This window comes from Carettochelys insculpta, chromosome 1 (genome assembly GCF_033958435.1).
Source record: "Carettochelys insculpta isolate YL-2023 chromosome 1, ASM3395843v1, whole genome shotgun sequence".
NCBI classification, from domain to species: domain Eukaryota; kingdom Metazoa; phylum Chordata; order Testudines; family Carettochelyidae; genus Carettochelys; species Carettochelys insculpta.
The window spans coordinates 202,110,818-202,125,362 of record NC_134137.1 but is presented as its reverse complement, the minus strand read 5'-3'; the positions used below and the strand labels follow the sequence as shown (position 1 = coordinate 202,125,362).

Genomic DNA, 14,545 nt, shown 5'->3' with positions numbered 1-14,545 from the left:
TGTCCAGGCTGGGATCAGGCATATATCCAGCAGCACTGAACTCAGGAAGCTGGTACTCCTTGAAAGGGATCCGTTGCATCTGGATCCCATGAATTACATCGTTGGGCCAATCAGCCAAGACATTCATTCTTAGTATAGTTTCCATAGAAGGGCCAAATTATTTTCAAGGTAAATGGGGTCTAGATTATTTAGGGATTTGTAAATAGTAATCAGCACCTTGCATTTCAGCCACTCATGAACTGGGAGCCTCAGCAGATTGAAGAATATTATTACAGATAATATTTGCTTACACCTTATTTGAAAGGTGAGGAACTGCATTCTGCCCTACCTGAAGCTTCTGATTGATCTTCATGTTTAACAGCCAGTAAAAATCCTTTCTTGAGATGTAGAAATTATCAAAACTAACGCTGAGGAGGAAATTAAGTGTTTTATGACAAATGAGCTATATCTAAGTACTCATAAATAGATACTGTATAACTCCCTCAAGCCAGTAGGTCACTGATGTCCAAAATAAAAGTCAAGTCTCATTTGGGCAAATTTCCACCATACCTATGATTCAGGATCTGATCATGGTGACCCCAGTTTTGCAAACACAAAGCACATACTGACCCTCATCCATGTATATGTGTATAATCCAATTGCCATCAAGCAATAACTGGATAGGACTACTCACATGCATAAATGTAAGCACATAGGTAAGTGTTTGCAGCATCTGGGACATTATCATGAGTGGATACAACAACAAATATTCAGTGCATCTCAGTTACACTTTAGCTTGTTCTCTCTGTGACAGATACAGCTGTGGCCTGACAATTCCTGTTCAGTTGGAGGAAGTCTCACACACTCTGGATTCATTTTCAGGCAGTTCAAAATGTGTCTTCTTCTGCTCCTTATTGAGTGTGCTATACTGAAACTTTATTTTTTAAATTCTGTTCTGCCCCAACACAATCAATTCCAAAACTTCTGGTGTAGTCTTAGTATACTTGACCAGGAATCTAAAAGTTGCTCTTTTTTCTGTCCTCTGTCTTACCTCCTTCTCCCCTGTGCAAAAAACTACCAAAATTAAAACAAAGGGGCACGTAAAAAGCGAAAGAAAATGCTGTAAGGAAAATAAATTGCTTAGAAACTACTGCAGTGAAACTACTCTAAGGGTGTATCTACACTAGGAACTAACTTTGATGTTAACTTCAAAGTTAGGGGCTACTTCCAAGCAGCCTGCAGAGAGTCTACACACATTTTCCCTTAGTTCAAAGTTAACTTCAAAGTTAACTTCCAAGTAAGGGAGCCCAACTTTGAAGTCCTTACTCCATTCCCAGGAATGGAGTAGCGCCCTTAGGGTGTGTGTAGGCTCTCAACTTTGAAGTCTGTTGGCAACTTCAAACTTATTTTTGTAGTGTAGAGATGGCCTAAGGGATACAGTCATCTGGCTACCTGGTTGCCTTACAGTACGTGTTCTGAAGGCTTCCAGTGCAATTTAGCTTCACTTATTTAAAGATCACTTGTCCCACTTTTAGCAGGCAACTCATTTGAATAGACTCCAAGGTGGTGAATGATAAGGTTTCCCTTTACTTGTGCAGGGAGGGTGAGCTCGGCCCTTGCCCCTACTTTTGCAGGTTTGGCAAGGCGCTCAAGGTTGCCAGTGGGAACCAACTGAGGGAAGTGAGTCCATGGCAGGCTAGGGACCAAACTTCTGAGGGAAGTCATATTACATCTCACATCTTCGGACATCCTTGGCAGAAACAACGCTCGTGCCAATGGCAGAGAGCTCCCAGCATCCCAGCGCCCGGGAGCAGTCCCACTGCCGGCTCCCCTGTGTGCACAGTGGGAAGCGCTCCTTGCAGCCCGCCTCCAGGTGCCACTGCCATCCTCTGCTGGTGCCTCCCACGCGGCGAGAGTCCCCAGACTCTGAGCGGGACCACAACCTGACGGGGGAGCCGGGCCCGCTCCGCGAGGCCACGCCCCCTCTCTGGTCCACTCAGCTTTCAGCCCAGCAAACTTGGAGCCAATCCGGAGGCAGCGGGGCGGAGTTTCGCCACTTCGGTCCCCGCTCTGGCCGCTGGCCATTGGCCGAGCCCGGGGCTGCTCATTGTGTGTATGGTAATAAGCGGCCGCGGCGCTGCGCCCCACGCCGCCGCCGCGGGGCTGCGCCTCAGCCGCTGCCACTGCCGCTATGCGCCCAGCGCCGTCGCTGCCCGGGCTGCCCGGCCGCTGCGCTCCTATATAAGCGCCCGAGCCGGAGCCTGGGGCGCCCGAAGATGAGGGCTCCGCCGCCTCCGTGCTGTCTGCAGAGCTGCGCCGCGCTCGTGGCCCGCCGCCTGCCCGGGGAGAGGGAGAGCCCAGCCCAGCGCCCAGCGGCAGCAGCAGCAGCAGCGCCTCAGGGAGTAGCTGCTCAGCGCCGCCGGCTCCCCCTGCCCCCGCGGCCATGAGCTGTTCGGACGTGGTGATGCACCATTCCCAGGCGGCGTGCTGGGCGCCCCCGTGCGTGCCCAGTCCCCTTCCTGCGCACAGCCAGCAGGTGAGCCGCGGCTCCCGCCGGGGGCAAGGGCCGAGCTCCGAGCCCCGGGCGGGGAGATCGGGGAGCGCAGGAGGGGGGGCGCCGGCCAGAGACGCAGGATCCGGGGTGCTGTGGGCTCTCTCCGCTGGCGCCAGCCTCCCCCCCCCGCCCCGGCCCCTGGGGAAGTCCCAGGCGCAGCGCCGGGCGAGCCAAGCTCCTGGCCAGGGCTGTGGCAGGGTGTGGCCGGGGCTGGGTACCTCGCCCTGCCCACAGGCGGCGGCACCGCCTGGCTGCCCCCCGCCCGGTGTCCCTTCGTGTCCCGAGCGCGGGGCACCCGGCAGAGGGCCGGCGGGGCCGGGCGGACTCGGGGCTGGGTGCGGGCTCTGCCATCCCTGCCGCGGGCAGCGCTCCAACCCCCCGGGGGCGGGCGCAGCTGCCCTCCTGCGATGACAGCGGGGAGAGAGGAGGCGGCAGGGAGCAGGCCGGCGGGGTGAGTGTCCCTCGGATCCCGGCGCTCAGGCCAGCCCCGAGTCCCGGGACTGGCTTTGCGGGGCAGGTGGGTGGCGGGCGGAGAGCTCTCCAGCGGAGACCTGTGCTGAGAGCCGGCTCGAGGGGGAGCTCGGCAACCGAGGGGAATGGGGCTGGATCTGAGGATCCCAGCCGGCTGCGCTGCCTTGGGGGGAAGGCGTGAGTCAGGCGGCAGGTTCTCCCCTCTCCAAGGAATGTACTTGGCGCCTGGAGAGACCGACGTGAAATATACCTGAGAGCCGAGCGGAGACGTGCGCGTCTCTCCGGAATGCCTCGCGGGTAGTCCTAGGGGGTCGGGAAGGGCCGGTGCAAAGCTCCGTGTGTTATGAAAGCGGGCTCTGGCTGTTAACATTCCCAACGGGTGCGGCAAACCCAGAAGTGCCAGGGCTATGAAGTGCCAAGCCGGGGCAGGCCGGGGCTGCGCGGGCAAATCCTGACCCAAATTAAGCACGGGGCAGGTGTATTTCAAGGGAACATCTGTTAGAAGCTAGGAGGTGGTTTTCAAGCCTGGAAAGTTAGCTCTCCTTTCAGAGAGAGCCGCTTTTTACCCCCCTGCTCCCCCTCCCAGCACACCCTGGTAACCCCCATCCCACACACCATTGTCTGCCGCCTTAAATAAAGTATTGTCTGCATTCATATTAATGGCTACTTGCATCGGAGAGTGGTCAAATTTACACTGTGACCAAAACTCGCATCTGTTATGTATGCTCAGTCACCTGGTGCAAATACATAGCCGAAGAAATCATCAGGATAAGGCAGGTTACTTCCTAAGCAGCATCCTGTTTTCTGAATATGTGTTTTGCTTACAAAAAGCCGTACAAATTTGTGCCCATTTGGATTTACTTTGAAGTACAGCTTTCGACCTGGGTTGCTGTTAAAGCTGATAAAATGCTAGTGGGGGTAAGAGGGCTTTTTGAACAAAACCTTGCTCTTTTGGAATATCAGCTAAAGCAATTTTACACTTGAACTCCGTGATCTGAATCAGGAAATTCTTATCAGGCTGACAGCATTTTTAGACTATGCAGTGCGTAGGCGAAGTGGGACTAATATTGACTTGGCCCTAATGTAGTCATCTGAGAATACATTTTTTGGTTGTTGCTGCATTCCATAAGGTTTTATCATTATAATCCATGAAGATTGTTTTCTCCGTACATGGGAAGTGACCCCTAATATAAACTTGCCTGGGAGACACAAATATGGGCAAAAACATTAAAATTCCTACTGAATGTTATTGTTTTTCTTTATTTATTGTCCTGCGTGAGAAAGAGGGCTTTTGCCGAAACTATATGAAAGCTGACTTTTCCAGGTTGCTTACGTCATTCACGGTCAGTAGGAAAGGTTGATGTTTTTGTCCATTGCAACACACTTTCAGATTGCATTTTTGAATCTAGGTCACAATTGGCAGGATAGAAAGCCTCTAACTTGTCTTGGAATTTTAGTTTTTAAATTATTTTTGATGTCTGTGCTTGTTAAGTTTAAAAATATGTACATTGAACCTAAAAATGCTCCATTTGAATGGAAGAAGTAAAAGCAAAATCTTACGGTTTAAAATGTTTTTGTCTAATTTCGGTGCATTCTTCTAAGTCTTTTGCTACACACTAATTTTATAAGAAAATACATTAAACAGTCATTAGCTTTAAGTAAACTACAGTTTGATGCAATTATTCCTTCTGTTTCACACTTTAGCCTGTGATTGTTTTCGAATGAGAGAGAGAGAGAGAATGAGCTTGCATTCTGCATTTGAAGGTATCAGAGGTTTTAAACATGAGTGGTTTGGTCATCCTCTGCAAGTTCAACCAAATATAAAATGCCCTGGAAGCATCACAGTGAAAGTTTAGTTGTCAGTAATCTTATTTTATTAATAAAGAGAATAGTTAAGTCAGGTAAAAGATATTCTGTTAAATATACAAGCTGAGTGAAAACAGAGTTGAATGAATAAAATTAGTGCATTACTGCACATATAAAACATGATATTGTGACAGGTACATCAAATATTTGTTTTTAATCAGTTCATCCCATCTGCACTAACTTTCTTTAAATAATTCACACTGCTCCTGTTGGAATAAGTATATTTTTATGAATTGTTGAAATTCAAGCTGTAGAACAAGAAAGTATAGCAGTTTTGTAACTCGCCAAACCAGGAAATTTGGTCATTCTAACAGCTGCGAAGTTTAGAGCAGTTTATAGATTTACTTTGTAGTACCCTGTGGTCCCATACCTAAAAATAAAACACAAAAACTATATAATAGTCTCCTCTTCCATCTATACAATCACAATGGAACAAATTGTTCACATTTTATTCACACTGTACAAAACACACAGGTTTCTTCAAAAATCAGGACTGCCAGGGATATTCACCCAGTCAAGCAATTTGATTGCCTGACCCTACTTAATGCTTTGTAAATGTAACTATCATTGGGTCTTTATTCCTACTTTTGAGTTTGCTATGTAATGCTCATCTAAGTGCTTGGTATAGATGAAAACTATTTTAAAGCCATTTCTTCTTTCTCGGAATTGAGTACTTTCTTTTTTAAACACATTCATGGGACATCTTAAAAACAAAACTCCATATCAGAGCAAACACGGTGGAGCTTGTCTTTGACATTTCCAGGAACTCGACCTGCCACTTCCAATGACCCAACACAACTGTTGTTGTCTTCTGGCATTCAATTGGGCAAAATATATCAATTTTATGATAAGGAGGACTAATCTGTAGTATATCCGCTGGCCTTGGAGTTTTAGTTTTCTTTGCAGGGTGTTGGTGATATGCTCCTTTTGCTGAAGTTTAGGTATCTGGAAGAATTATTTAGAAATAAAATCTGTGTTGAATACAAAAGTTTCTATGCTTGATTGTGCTATCAAGGTTGCATCTTTTAATAGACCTTGCCGGTTCTTCCACTAAAAGTGCTAATCTGTTATACACAAGCTGAATATCTAGGCCACATTAGCTCTTTGGAACAGTAACCCTCACTTATTTGTAGAAGTACTATGTAGGTGTGATGGCAAGTGTGCTTTTTGGCATGCAAGTAGCTGTTGTCACATTTGCCCTCTTAAAAAGATTTTGAAGATAATAAGAAAAATGGGATAACAATGCAATGACATTTTCCTTTTAAAGTAATCAAATGTTTTAAAATTGTGGAATGTCAAGTATTTGTTGCATGTAAACATGAAATCTTGAGTAGATTTATTTTTAAGGGTTTTAGAAGTAACTTTTCTGTTCCCTTATATCTATATCTGTAATTCTGTGTGCCCAAAAATCAATGAAGAATGTCCTAGAGCTTTGGCTTTGCTGTAGCTCAAAAAATCCCTTGACTGAAAAACTGATTTAACATTGTATTTGTATGCAGTAACCCCCCGATATATGCAATTTTGGTTAACTTGAATTAATGTGAGCTAAGCACAAGTCAAAATCATTGAGTTCTCAGGGGCTGGGGAGCACAGCTGCACCACCAGCTCCCTGCTCCAGTGCCTGACTGCCCCAGTTGGGGGGAAGCCAGGAGACAGACAGCCACAGTGGCACAGCTTCTCCCTAGCTTTCTCCAGCTGGGGGGAAGTTGGCCGGGCAGCTGCTCATGGCTCCCAGTGTGGCAGGGAGCCAGGAACCAGGTGGCAGCCTAGCTTCTGATTCCCCTGGGCTTGTGGGAGCTGGGAAAGTGACCAGCACACTAGTGCTGGTCAGTTTCCTGGCTTCCTCCAGCCAGGAGAGCCAAGAAACTGACCAGCACTCACACGCTGGTCCGTTTTCTGGCTCCCAGAAGCCCAGGGGAGCCTGGAGTCAGGCTGCTGCCTTGTCACCTGCTCCCCTCCACTCACTGGAGCCAGGAAACTGATGAGGCCTGGCGCCCTCTTCAGTTTCCTGGCTCCCCTGAGTTACATGGAAGAACACAACCCTCACGAAAGCCGGGGGTCTACCGTAACGTTTAAGGGAATTAGGACACAACACCCATTAACATTCAAAGGGAGTTCGGTCCTAACACCCTTTGGTTACAATTATTTTTTATTTTGCCTAGATCAGTAGGAGTGCTGAAGCCCAGGGCATCTATCCAAGAAAATAGATGGGATATGCATGCATACACACATGCACATGCAAAGGGCCAGGCTAGACAAGAGAAAATGAGACACAGGCCTGGATTGTGCATCTGCATAATGAGATTCCCTTTTATCTACCTGTGAAAGTACTGAAGAACTGAAACACACACAGTACCCATGTGTGCATAATAGTGTTAGACTATGGATACGTGGCTTTTATTGGTGTATGGTCATGCTTATAGGTCCACAGTGTTTGAGACCTTAAAATGGCTTCCTATTTTTATCAAAAGGCTTCCTCAGGATCTGACTGAAGTTCAGTAGGAGCCTTTCCATTAACTTCATTGGACTTTTGATCAATTTCATGAGGCTCATCTTTAAAAGCATCCTCCAAATTCACATTTTAAATATAGTTGGTGAAACCCAGCCATAAATTACACCTCATGCAATCCGATTGTCATCAATGGTATAAAGGCTGGCGTGCTGTACTCCTGCTATTCTTGCTAGTATGGGTTTCTCTCTAAGTATACTCAGTATAAATATTTATACTTCTGAAATATATACCCCCCTCTTATTCTCATCCTCTGAATTATTGGTGTCTCAATTCTTCTGGTCACTTTCTTGAACAGTGCAACATAGGGATAAAGGTGGTTAATTAGTCCATGAACTTTTGGCTGAGACTACCAGCCAGGGTTTTGTAGCTTCTTACTTTTTCAGGGGCCACCAACATGCTGTCTGATGATACCTACTTCCATTCACTCCGTCTCAGATGAGATTTTAGATAGTGGTCTAAAGAAGAGAAAATTGGTATCTAAATATCAAGAACCCCATTTGTCTCTCCCTAGGAAGGACCTGCTTGAGAAAAGATGTCAAAAATAATGGCAGCCTTTGGCTTATTTAGCCTGTTTTGTAAGACTATATTTGTCTACATAGCCAGTGGCACATGAGCATGGTTTGATCCATCCCCTTAAATGTCATTCTGAATTCCCTGTCTAAAAGTGAGGCTTAATATCAGGTCACTGTTGCAGAGACTGAATTCCCTTATTCCTTGTTCCTCATGTGAAAAAACTGAGTTTTGATGCTGACTTCTGAGAGACGATGAATCTGCAAAACAGACAGGCTACATCTACACTAGGACACTACGTCAAAGTAGCCTATTTCAAAGTAAGAGCATTGAAATAGGCTATTTCGACAATTATCACCTACACGTCCTCGAGGGCTGCTGACGTCGATGTTCAACGTCGAAGTAGCACCGGGGAACGTTGAAAGGAGCCGTCCCGGAAGGAAATGCGGAGCGTCCACACACACAAGCCTCCTCTTTTGAAATAAGGGGCCAAGAAAGCCCACGTACAGGGTCACAGAGCAGACTAGCCCTTCCAGGTCAACTGCAAGCTGCTCCCTTAAAGGGCCCCTCCCAGACACACCTGGCCTGCAATGCACGAGCAGCCCTGTGTTGGTGATACAAGCCTCACAGACCTCGAGTCCACAGACATGGACGCCCAGCAGCAGCTGGAAGCCCTCTAAGCTGCCTCCCATGGAGCAGGCGCCCTTCTAGATGCTGCGTGGGCAGCTGCCCAGCAGCTTCTGGAATGGGAGCCCTCCCCAGGGGCACCAGGAGACGCCCCAGTCCATCAGGCCCTCGTGATTCCCCCCCTCCGCTGGGTGCCCCGCTGACTCTGGAGCTACCCCTCCAGCACTGAGTGGTGGGAGCACCTGGTTAAGGGGGAATGGAATGATGACCAGTGGCTGTGGAACTTCCGCATGAGCCGGCAGACCTTCCTGGAGCGCTGCCAGTGGCTCACCCCCACACTCAGGCACCAGGACACCCGCATGCGGCACACCCTCCCCGTCAAGAAGAGGGTCTCAATAGCTGTCTGGAAGCTGGCCACTCCAGACAGCTACCGCTCCATGGGCCAGCAGTTTGGAGTGGGAAAAGCCACAGTCGGGGCTGTCCTGATGGAGGTAAGGAGGCCTGGGTCTGAACCCCCTTGGGGAGGGGGGCCTGGGTGAGGGGGTCACACTCTGCAAACCCTCACAGGCACCCATGTTCCCTCTCCACAGGTGGTGCGTGTACTCAATGCCCTGATGCTGAAGAGGGTCATCCAAGTTGGGGACCTGTATGCGGCTGTCGAGGGATTCGCTGCCATGGGATTCCCCAACTGCTTTGGAGCCCTCAATGGGACCCACATCCCCATCCATGTCCCAGACCACAGTGGTGGCCGCTATATCAACAGGATGGGCTACCACTCTGTGGTCCTGCAGGCCATGGTGGACAGCCGTGGCCGCTTCCAGGACATATACGTGGGGTGGCCCGGCTGTACCCATGACGCACGTGTTTTCCAGAATTTGGGACTATGCCGCCAACTGCAGGCAGGGACCTACATCCCCGAGAGGGAGATCCCTCTGGGGGATACCACCACCGTACCCCTCTGCATTGTGGGGGATGCGGCTTACCCCCTCCAGCCCTGGCTTATGTGGCCCTATACAGGCCACCTCAATGCTAGCCAGGAGCGCTACAACGCCTGACTCAACCATGCCCACCAAGTGGTCGAGTGAGCCTTCGGGTGCTTGAAGGGCCGCTGGCATTGGCTCCTGGCACACCTAGATCTGGGCCTCCAAAACATCCCCCAGGTTGTGGGTGCCTGCTGCACGCTCCACAACCTGGTGGAAAGAAAGGGGGAGGCCTTCATGCAGGGCTGGGCACTGGAGGCTGGAACAGCCTACCCCCAGCCAGCTGCTGCCCTGAGCTGCCAGGCCCACCAGCATGGGGTCCGGGTCTGGGAGGCCCTGAGGGAATACTTCGACCAGGGGGCGTAGCGAGCGACACCCAGGCCATCCCTACACCCCACCCTAGCACCCACACCCAACCCTCACCAAAAGCACACAGGACACAGGTTTTTTGAAAAATAAAACTGTCATTATTTAAATAACCAAAATTTTTGCCTCTTTTTGGCATATATAAACCAGATAAAACAGAATAATTGAAAATAACTATATACAGGTGGGGACATCTATAATAAACTATGTACGGGGGGGTCAACTATAAATAACTGTATACAAGGGCGGGGACAACTATATACAGGGGGGAGACGTGGGGAGGCCACACATCGGCCCATCGTTCTGGGGCGGGGGTGGAATGGCACGACCCCGGCGCGTTTGGGTGGCTGGTCCCCCCCCGATCCGGCGTCCTCGGCGAGGCCAGCTGGGGGCTGGGAGGATGGGGAGGTATGGCTGAGGCGGGTCCTCAGCCCAGTCATCGGCCCCGGGTGGCTCCTGCCCTGTGGAGCTGATGGGTGGGGCGGCAGGCGGGACATCAGCAGGCGGGGCAGTGGGGAGGGCAGCACGGAGGACATCGGGGGGCAGACGGGCCACCAGCTCCTCAAAGGTGTTGGCCACCCAGTTGAAGGTGGCCATAAACTCCCGCCAGGCCTCCTGGCACCAGGCGGCCTCCCGCTCCACAAATTGGAGTCTCTGCTCCATGATGTCCACCTGGCGCCGGAGGGCAGCAGCAGCCACCTCTGGGTCATGTGAGCTGCGGCGGTGGCCCCGGAGGGGGTGGGCCTGTCCTGGTGCAGGCGGCGACCCTGGGCGTTGGTGGTCTGGTGGTCTCAGGGGGCTGTCTGGGACCACGGATGGTGCAGCTGCAGAAATAGGGGGAAAGGAGGAAGGGAGGCTGTGAGTACCCAGCCCTGACCCTCGGCCCACCCCCCATGCCTCCAAGTGCCTGTGGTCCCCTGCCCATCCCCCAGTGGTGCATGCAGTGATCCTGTGGATGGCCCCTTCCAGTGGTCTGCCCCTCTCACCTCCCACCAGGGGTGGGGCCCGGCACTGTCCATGGGTGGAGGTACTACTGGGCACTGGTGGCTGTGGCACCGTCCCTGGGCCATGGTCTGCCTGGGCCATGGCAGGCTGGGGTGCTGTGGGGATGTGGGGGGCCCCGATCAAGTGGTGCCCCTGCCCAATGCTCGGGGGTCTGTGCCCTGTGGAGTACGTACCCGACGGTGCACTGCCAGGATTAGGAGAGGCCCATCTAGCGGACACCCAGCTGGAGCTGCGGGATGTCCAGCATGAGCTCCCCCTCCTCGATGGACCACTCGGTGGCTGGGGTGGAGGGTCCCGGCTCTAGCCCGGGGGGGTGCAGGGCTGGTCTCCGGACCCAACCCTGGCTCCAAGGCCTGCTGGGGCTCATCGGCCATGGTGTCAAGGGTGGCTGGGGGGGGGTGGAGGCGTCCCGGGGGCCCAGGATAGCCCTGAGCTCCCGGTAATAGGGGGCAAGCGGCGGGGGCAGCCCCAGACTGGCTGGCCGAGTCCTGGGCCCGGGCGTAACCCTGCCGCAACTCCTTGACCTTGCCCCTGACATAGTCAGGAGTGCGGGCAGGGTGACCCCAGGCAGCCAGGCCCTCGGCCAGCCGATCGAATGCCTCCGCGTTCTGTCGCTTGCTCCCCATGACATGCCGCAGCTCCTTGTCACCCCAGAGCCCCAGCAGGTCACGGAGCTCAGAGTCAGTCCAGGAGGGGCCCCGCTTCCTACCCCACCAGCTGGAGGCCTGGGAGCCCTGGGGTAGCCTGGAGGGGGAGCTCTGGGGGCGCTTGGGAGCCTGGCTCGCTGCCATTGTGTCCTTCTGGCCTGTGCAGAGGCACCTTGTGGCACGGCTGCTGCCTGCACAGTGTCAGCTTTCTGCTACGGGGTTTCTGGGTCTGTGCAGCTTTCAGAACTGCTGGGCGCAGAGATCATAGAGCCCCACAGGGGCTGGACAGCATGTCTCCACCTAACAGCTGATTGCCGCCATGGTGGACCCCGCTATTTCGAAGTAGCGGGACGCGGATCATCTACACACACCCTACTTCAACGTTGAACGTCGAAGTAGGGTGCTATTCCTATCTTCGGATGGGAATAGCGATTTCGACGTCTCACCGCCTAACGTCGATTTCAACGTCAAAATAGCACACGGAGCATGTAGACGCGACGCGTGCTATTTTGATGTTGTGCCGGTTACTTCGAAGTAGCCGGCTAGTGTAGATGCACCCATGGAGACGGAAATGGAAAAAGAGCATGTTATGATCACTACATGAGCATATCGAGACCTGAGCATAATTGGAAAGTGTATTGTGTGGGGTCTGACACATATGATCCACATAGAGCCAAAAGCATGGCATTGTATTGAAAAGAGAAGATTAGACTTTATTAATGATATTGTGCTATCTGCAGCTGCTTAAACACATGTTGACAAATATGCAGCTGACACTGGCTTAGTAGAGATAGTGGTTATCAGCAGTTTAACCAAACGGCACAAAAATATGCATAGGCAAATTCAGCCAATGGTCAAGAATCTTGTATATTTTTCAGACAGCCTTGGTGCGAACGCATGCTCAAAGGGGATCATTACTGGCCTTCAAAAGAAGCTGCTCACCAGTTAGCTAGCAGGTAGAGAAGTTTGAAGGGGGAGAAAACAGTTTGATTTCTGTTAAGGAAATAACCTCTGGGAAGGGAGATACTATGTCAACATGAAGTGATCTCATTAGAGCTTCTTATTCAGTAGAATTCTGTATGTGGTAAAGAAAGGATTGACTGTAACTGCCATTTTGATTGTCTGAGTGTTTTGCACTTGTGGTATAAAATAAACATGTCTTCTTAAAAACCCCAACACATTCAATAGTTTTTCATAATGGTAAATTGAATCATTCACACATCCTGATAATTTTATTTTAATATAGAACACTTATTCTTACTTTCTCAAGAGTCATCAATTATAACTATCCATCATTTCATGTTAATCTGTGCCCAAAAGCTTATACTTGTCAATAATGGCACTGCTGACTCAGAAAGAGAGAAATCTAAAAATTCTGTTTTCTAAAACCAATGAAACAACTGCCTGGAATAACTTTCAGTAGTTCCTCTCCTGGACTTGAGGGGTTTGGGAGACAGGAGGGTTGACATGGGAAAAGAATCAGATTCTTAAACTGTGGAAAACATAACATTCCTGCACAGAGAAGCAACCCTAGAGATAAGTTTTAATTTCCTGAACTCCAGTTTTTATAGGAACACTGAAAGACTTCCTTCCTGATAACTAAGTCAGTATTAAACAGTGTGTGTCTACAAAATTGAGTGCATCTTTAAGCGTTCATAGACTCTCAGTAAACACATGTGGTGTAACCATGATATATACCAACTTCTACAGTGCTCACATAACCATTTTATTAAGGCCAGGGCTAGTCAATTATTTTTGTCAAGGTCCAAATTTCTTGGTCAAAGTGGAGTCAAAGTCCAGATTCCAGAGAAAATTTTAAAAAATAATGATAATACATACATAAAAAGATGTTAGCGACCATTCAAAAGTATCTGGTGGTCTGGATTTCACCCACAGTCTTCCTATTGTTTACCTCTGGTCTAGGGTCTGACATAGACCCTAATATATCAATATCTGTTAGCCAGCTATAACTCTTTCTCTTTTGGTTTGAAACGGCAACAACAATACAAATTCCCACACATCTGGCCTGGTTTTTAATGAGAACTGAGTTTCATCTCCACTTCTAGACCAGTGTTTCTCAACTTTTTTTTTTTAAATGAAGTACACCTTTTAATATATATATATATATATATATATATATATATATATATATATATATATATACACACACACCTCCAGACTTATCTCACATACCAAGGGTACATATACTACCAGTTGAGAAACATGGTCCTAAGTCAGGATGTATGGGTCAGGACCTAAACATGGGTTGCGATTACATTTCAAAAGGGTCATGAGCTGGACTGGGCAGCTCCACAGGTGGCTATTGAGAAGCCATTCACACTCCTGAAGTGGTTCTCAACTTCTTAATTGGATTAACAGCTGCCAGGCAGTTAAGCCAATCAATTGCGCTGAGAACAATTTCAGCTGCAGAGCAGAGAACTGCATACCTGAGGAGCAGCACCCAGCTCAGATAAGGTGGGGGCCTGAGTCTGAGATTAGGACGGAGGGAGGGCAGAGCTGATCATCTCCCTGGCTTCTAGGCTCTACAGGAGATGAGTTCCTCACAGACCCCAGGACGGTTCCCACAGCTGGTGCAGCCAGCTGGGGCTCTGTGCCCAGCCAGCTTCCAGCTGTGGGGGTCCCTATGCCTCCCCCAGCTCCCTCCAGCCTGTGAGTCACTCCTAGCTCCTGAGTGAGACACCCTTAGTCCCCTTTGGTGCCTGAGTGACCCCTAGCCTGAGTGTGACTCCCCAGCTCCCTCTAGCTCCTCCAACCCCTGAGTGTGACTCCCCTAGCCCCCTTTAGCTTCTGAGTGTGACTCCCTTAGCCCCCTGCAGCCAGAGTGACTCCTAACCTGAGTCAGCAACAAAGGGTCCTGTGGCACCTTATAGACTAACAGAAAAGTTTTGAGCATGAGCTTTCGTGAGCACAGACTCACTTCATCAGATTCTATCCCTCCGATACCTAACCTGAGTGTGACTCCCCAAGCCCCTGATTGTGGGGTTTAAGCTGGGGGGAGCGGTTTGGG

General features: G+C 50.1%; 1 protein-coding gene across 3 annotated transcripts in view; it reads left to right on the top strand.

Moving 5' to 3' along the window:
- Window positions 1–2,117: 2,117 nt before the first annotated feature.
- The window catches only part of VGLL3 (vestigial like family member 3), a 55,309-nt gene continuing 42,881 nt past the window's right edge, over window positions 2,118–14,545 (top strand). For all 3 annotated transcript variants that reach the window (XM_074997778.1, XM_074997769.1, XM_074997761.1), the window contains exon 1: window positions 2,118–2,515. In XM_074997778.1, coding sequence (XP_074853879.1) covers window positions 2,423–2,515 — 93 coding nt within the window. In that variant the 5' untranslated portion in view covers window positions 2,118–2,422. The remainder of the gene's footprint in view (window positions 2,516–14,545) is intronic.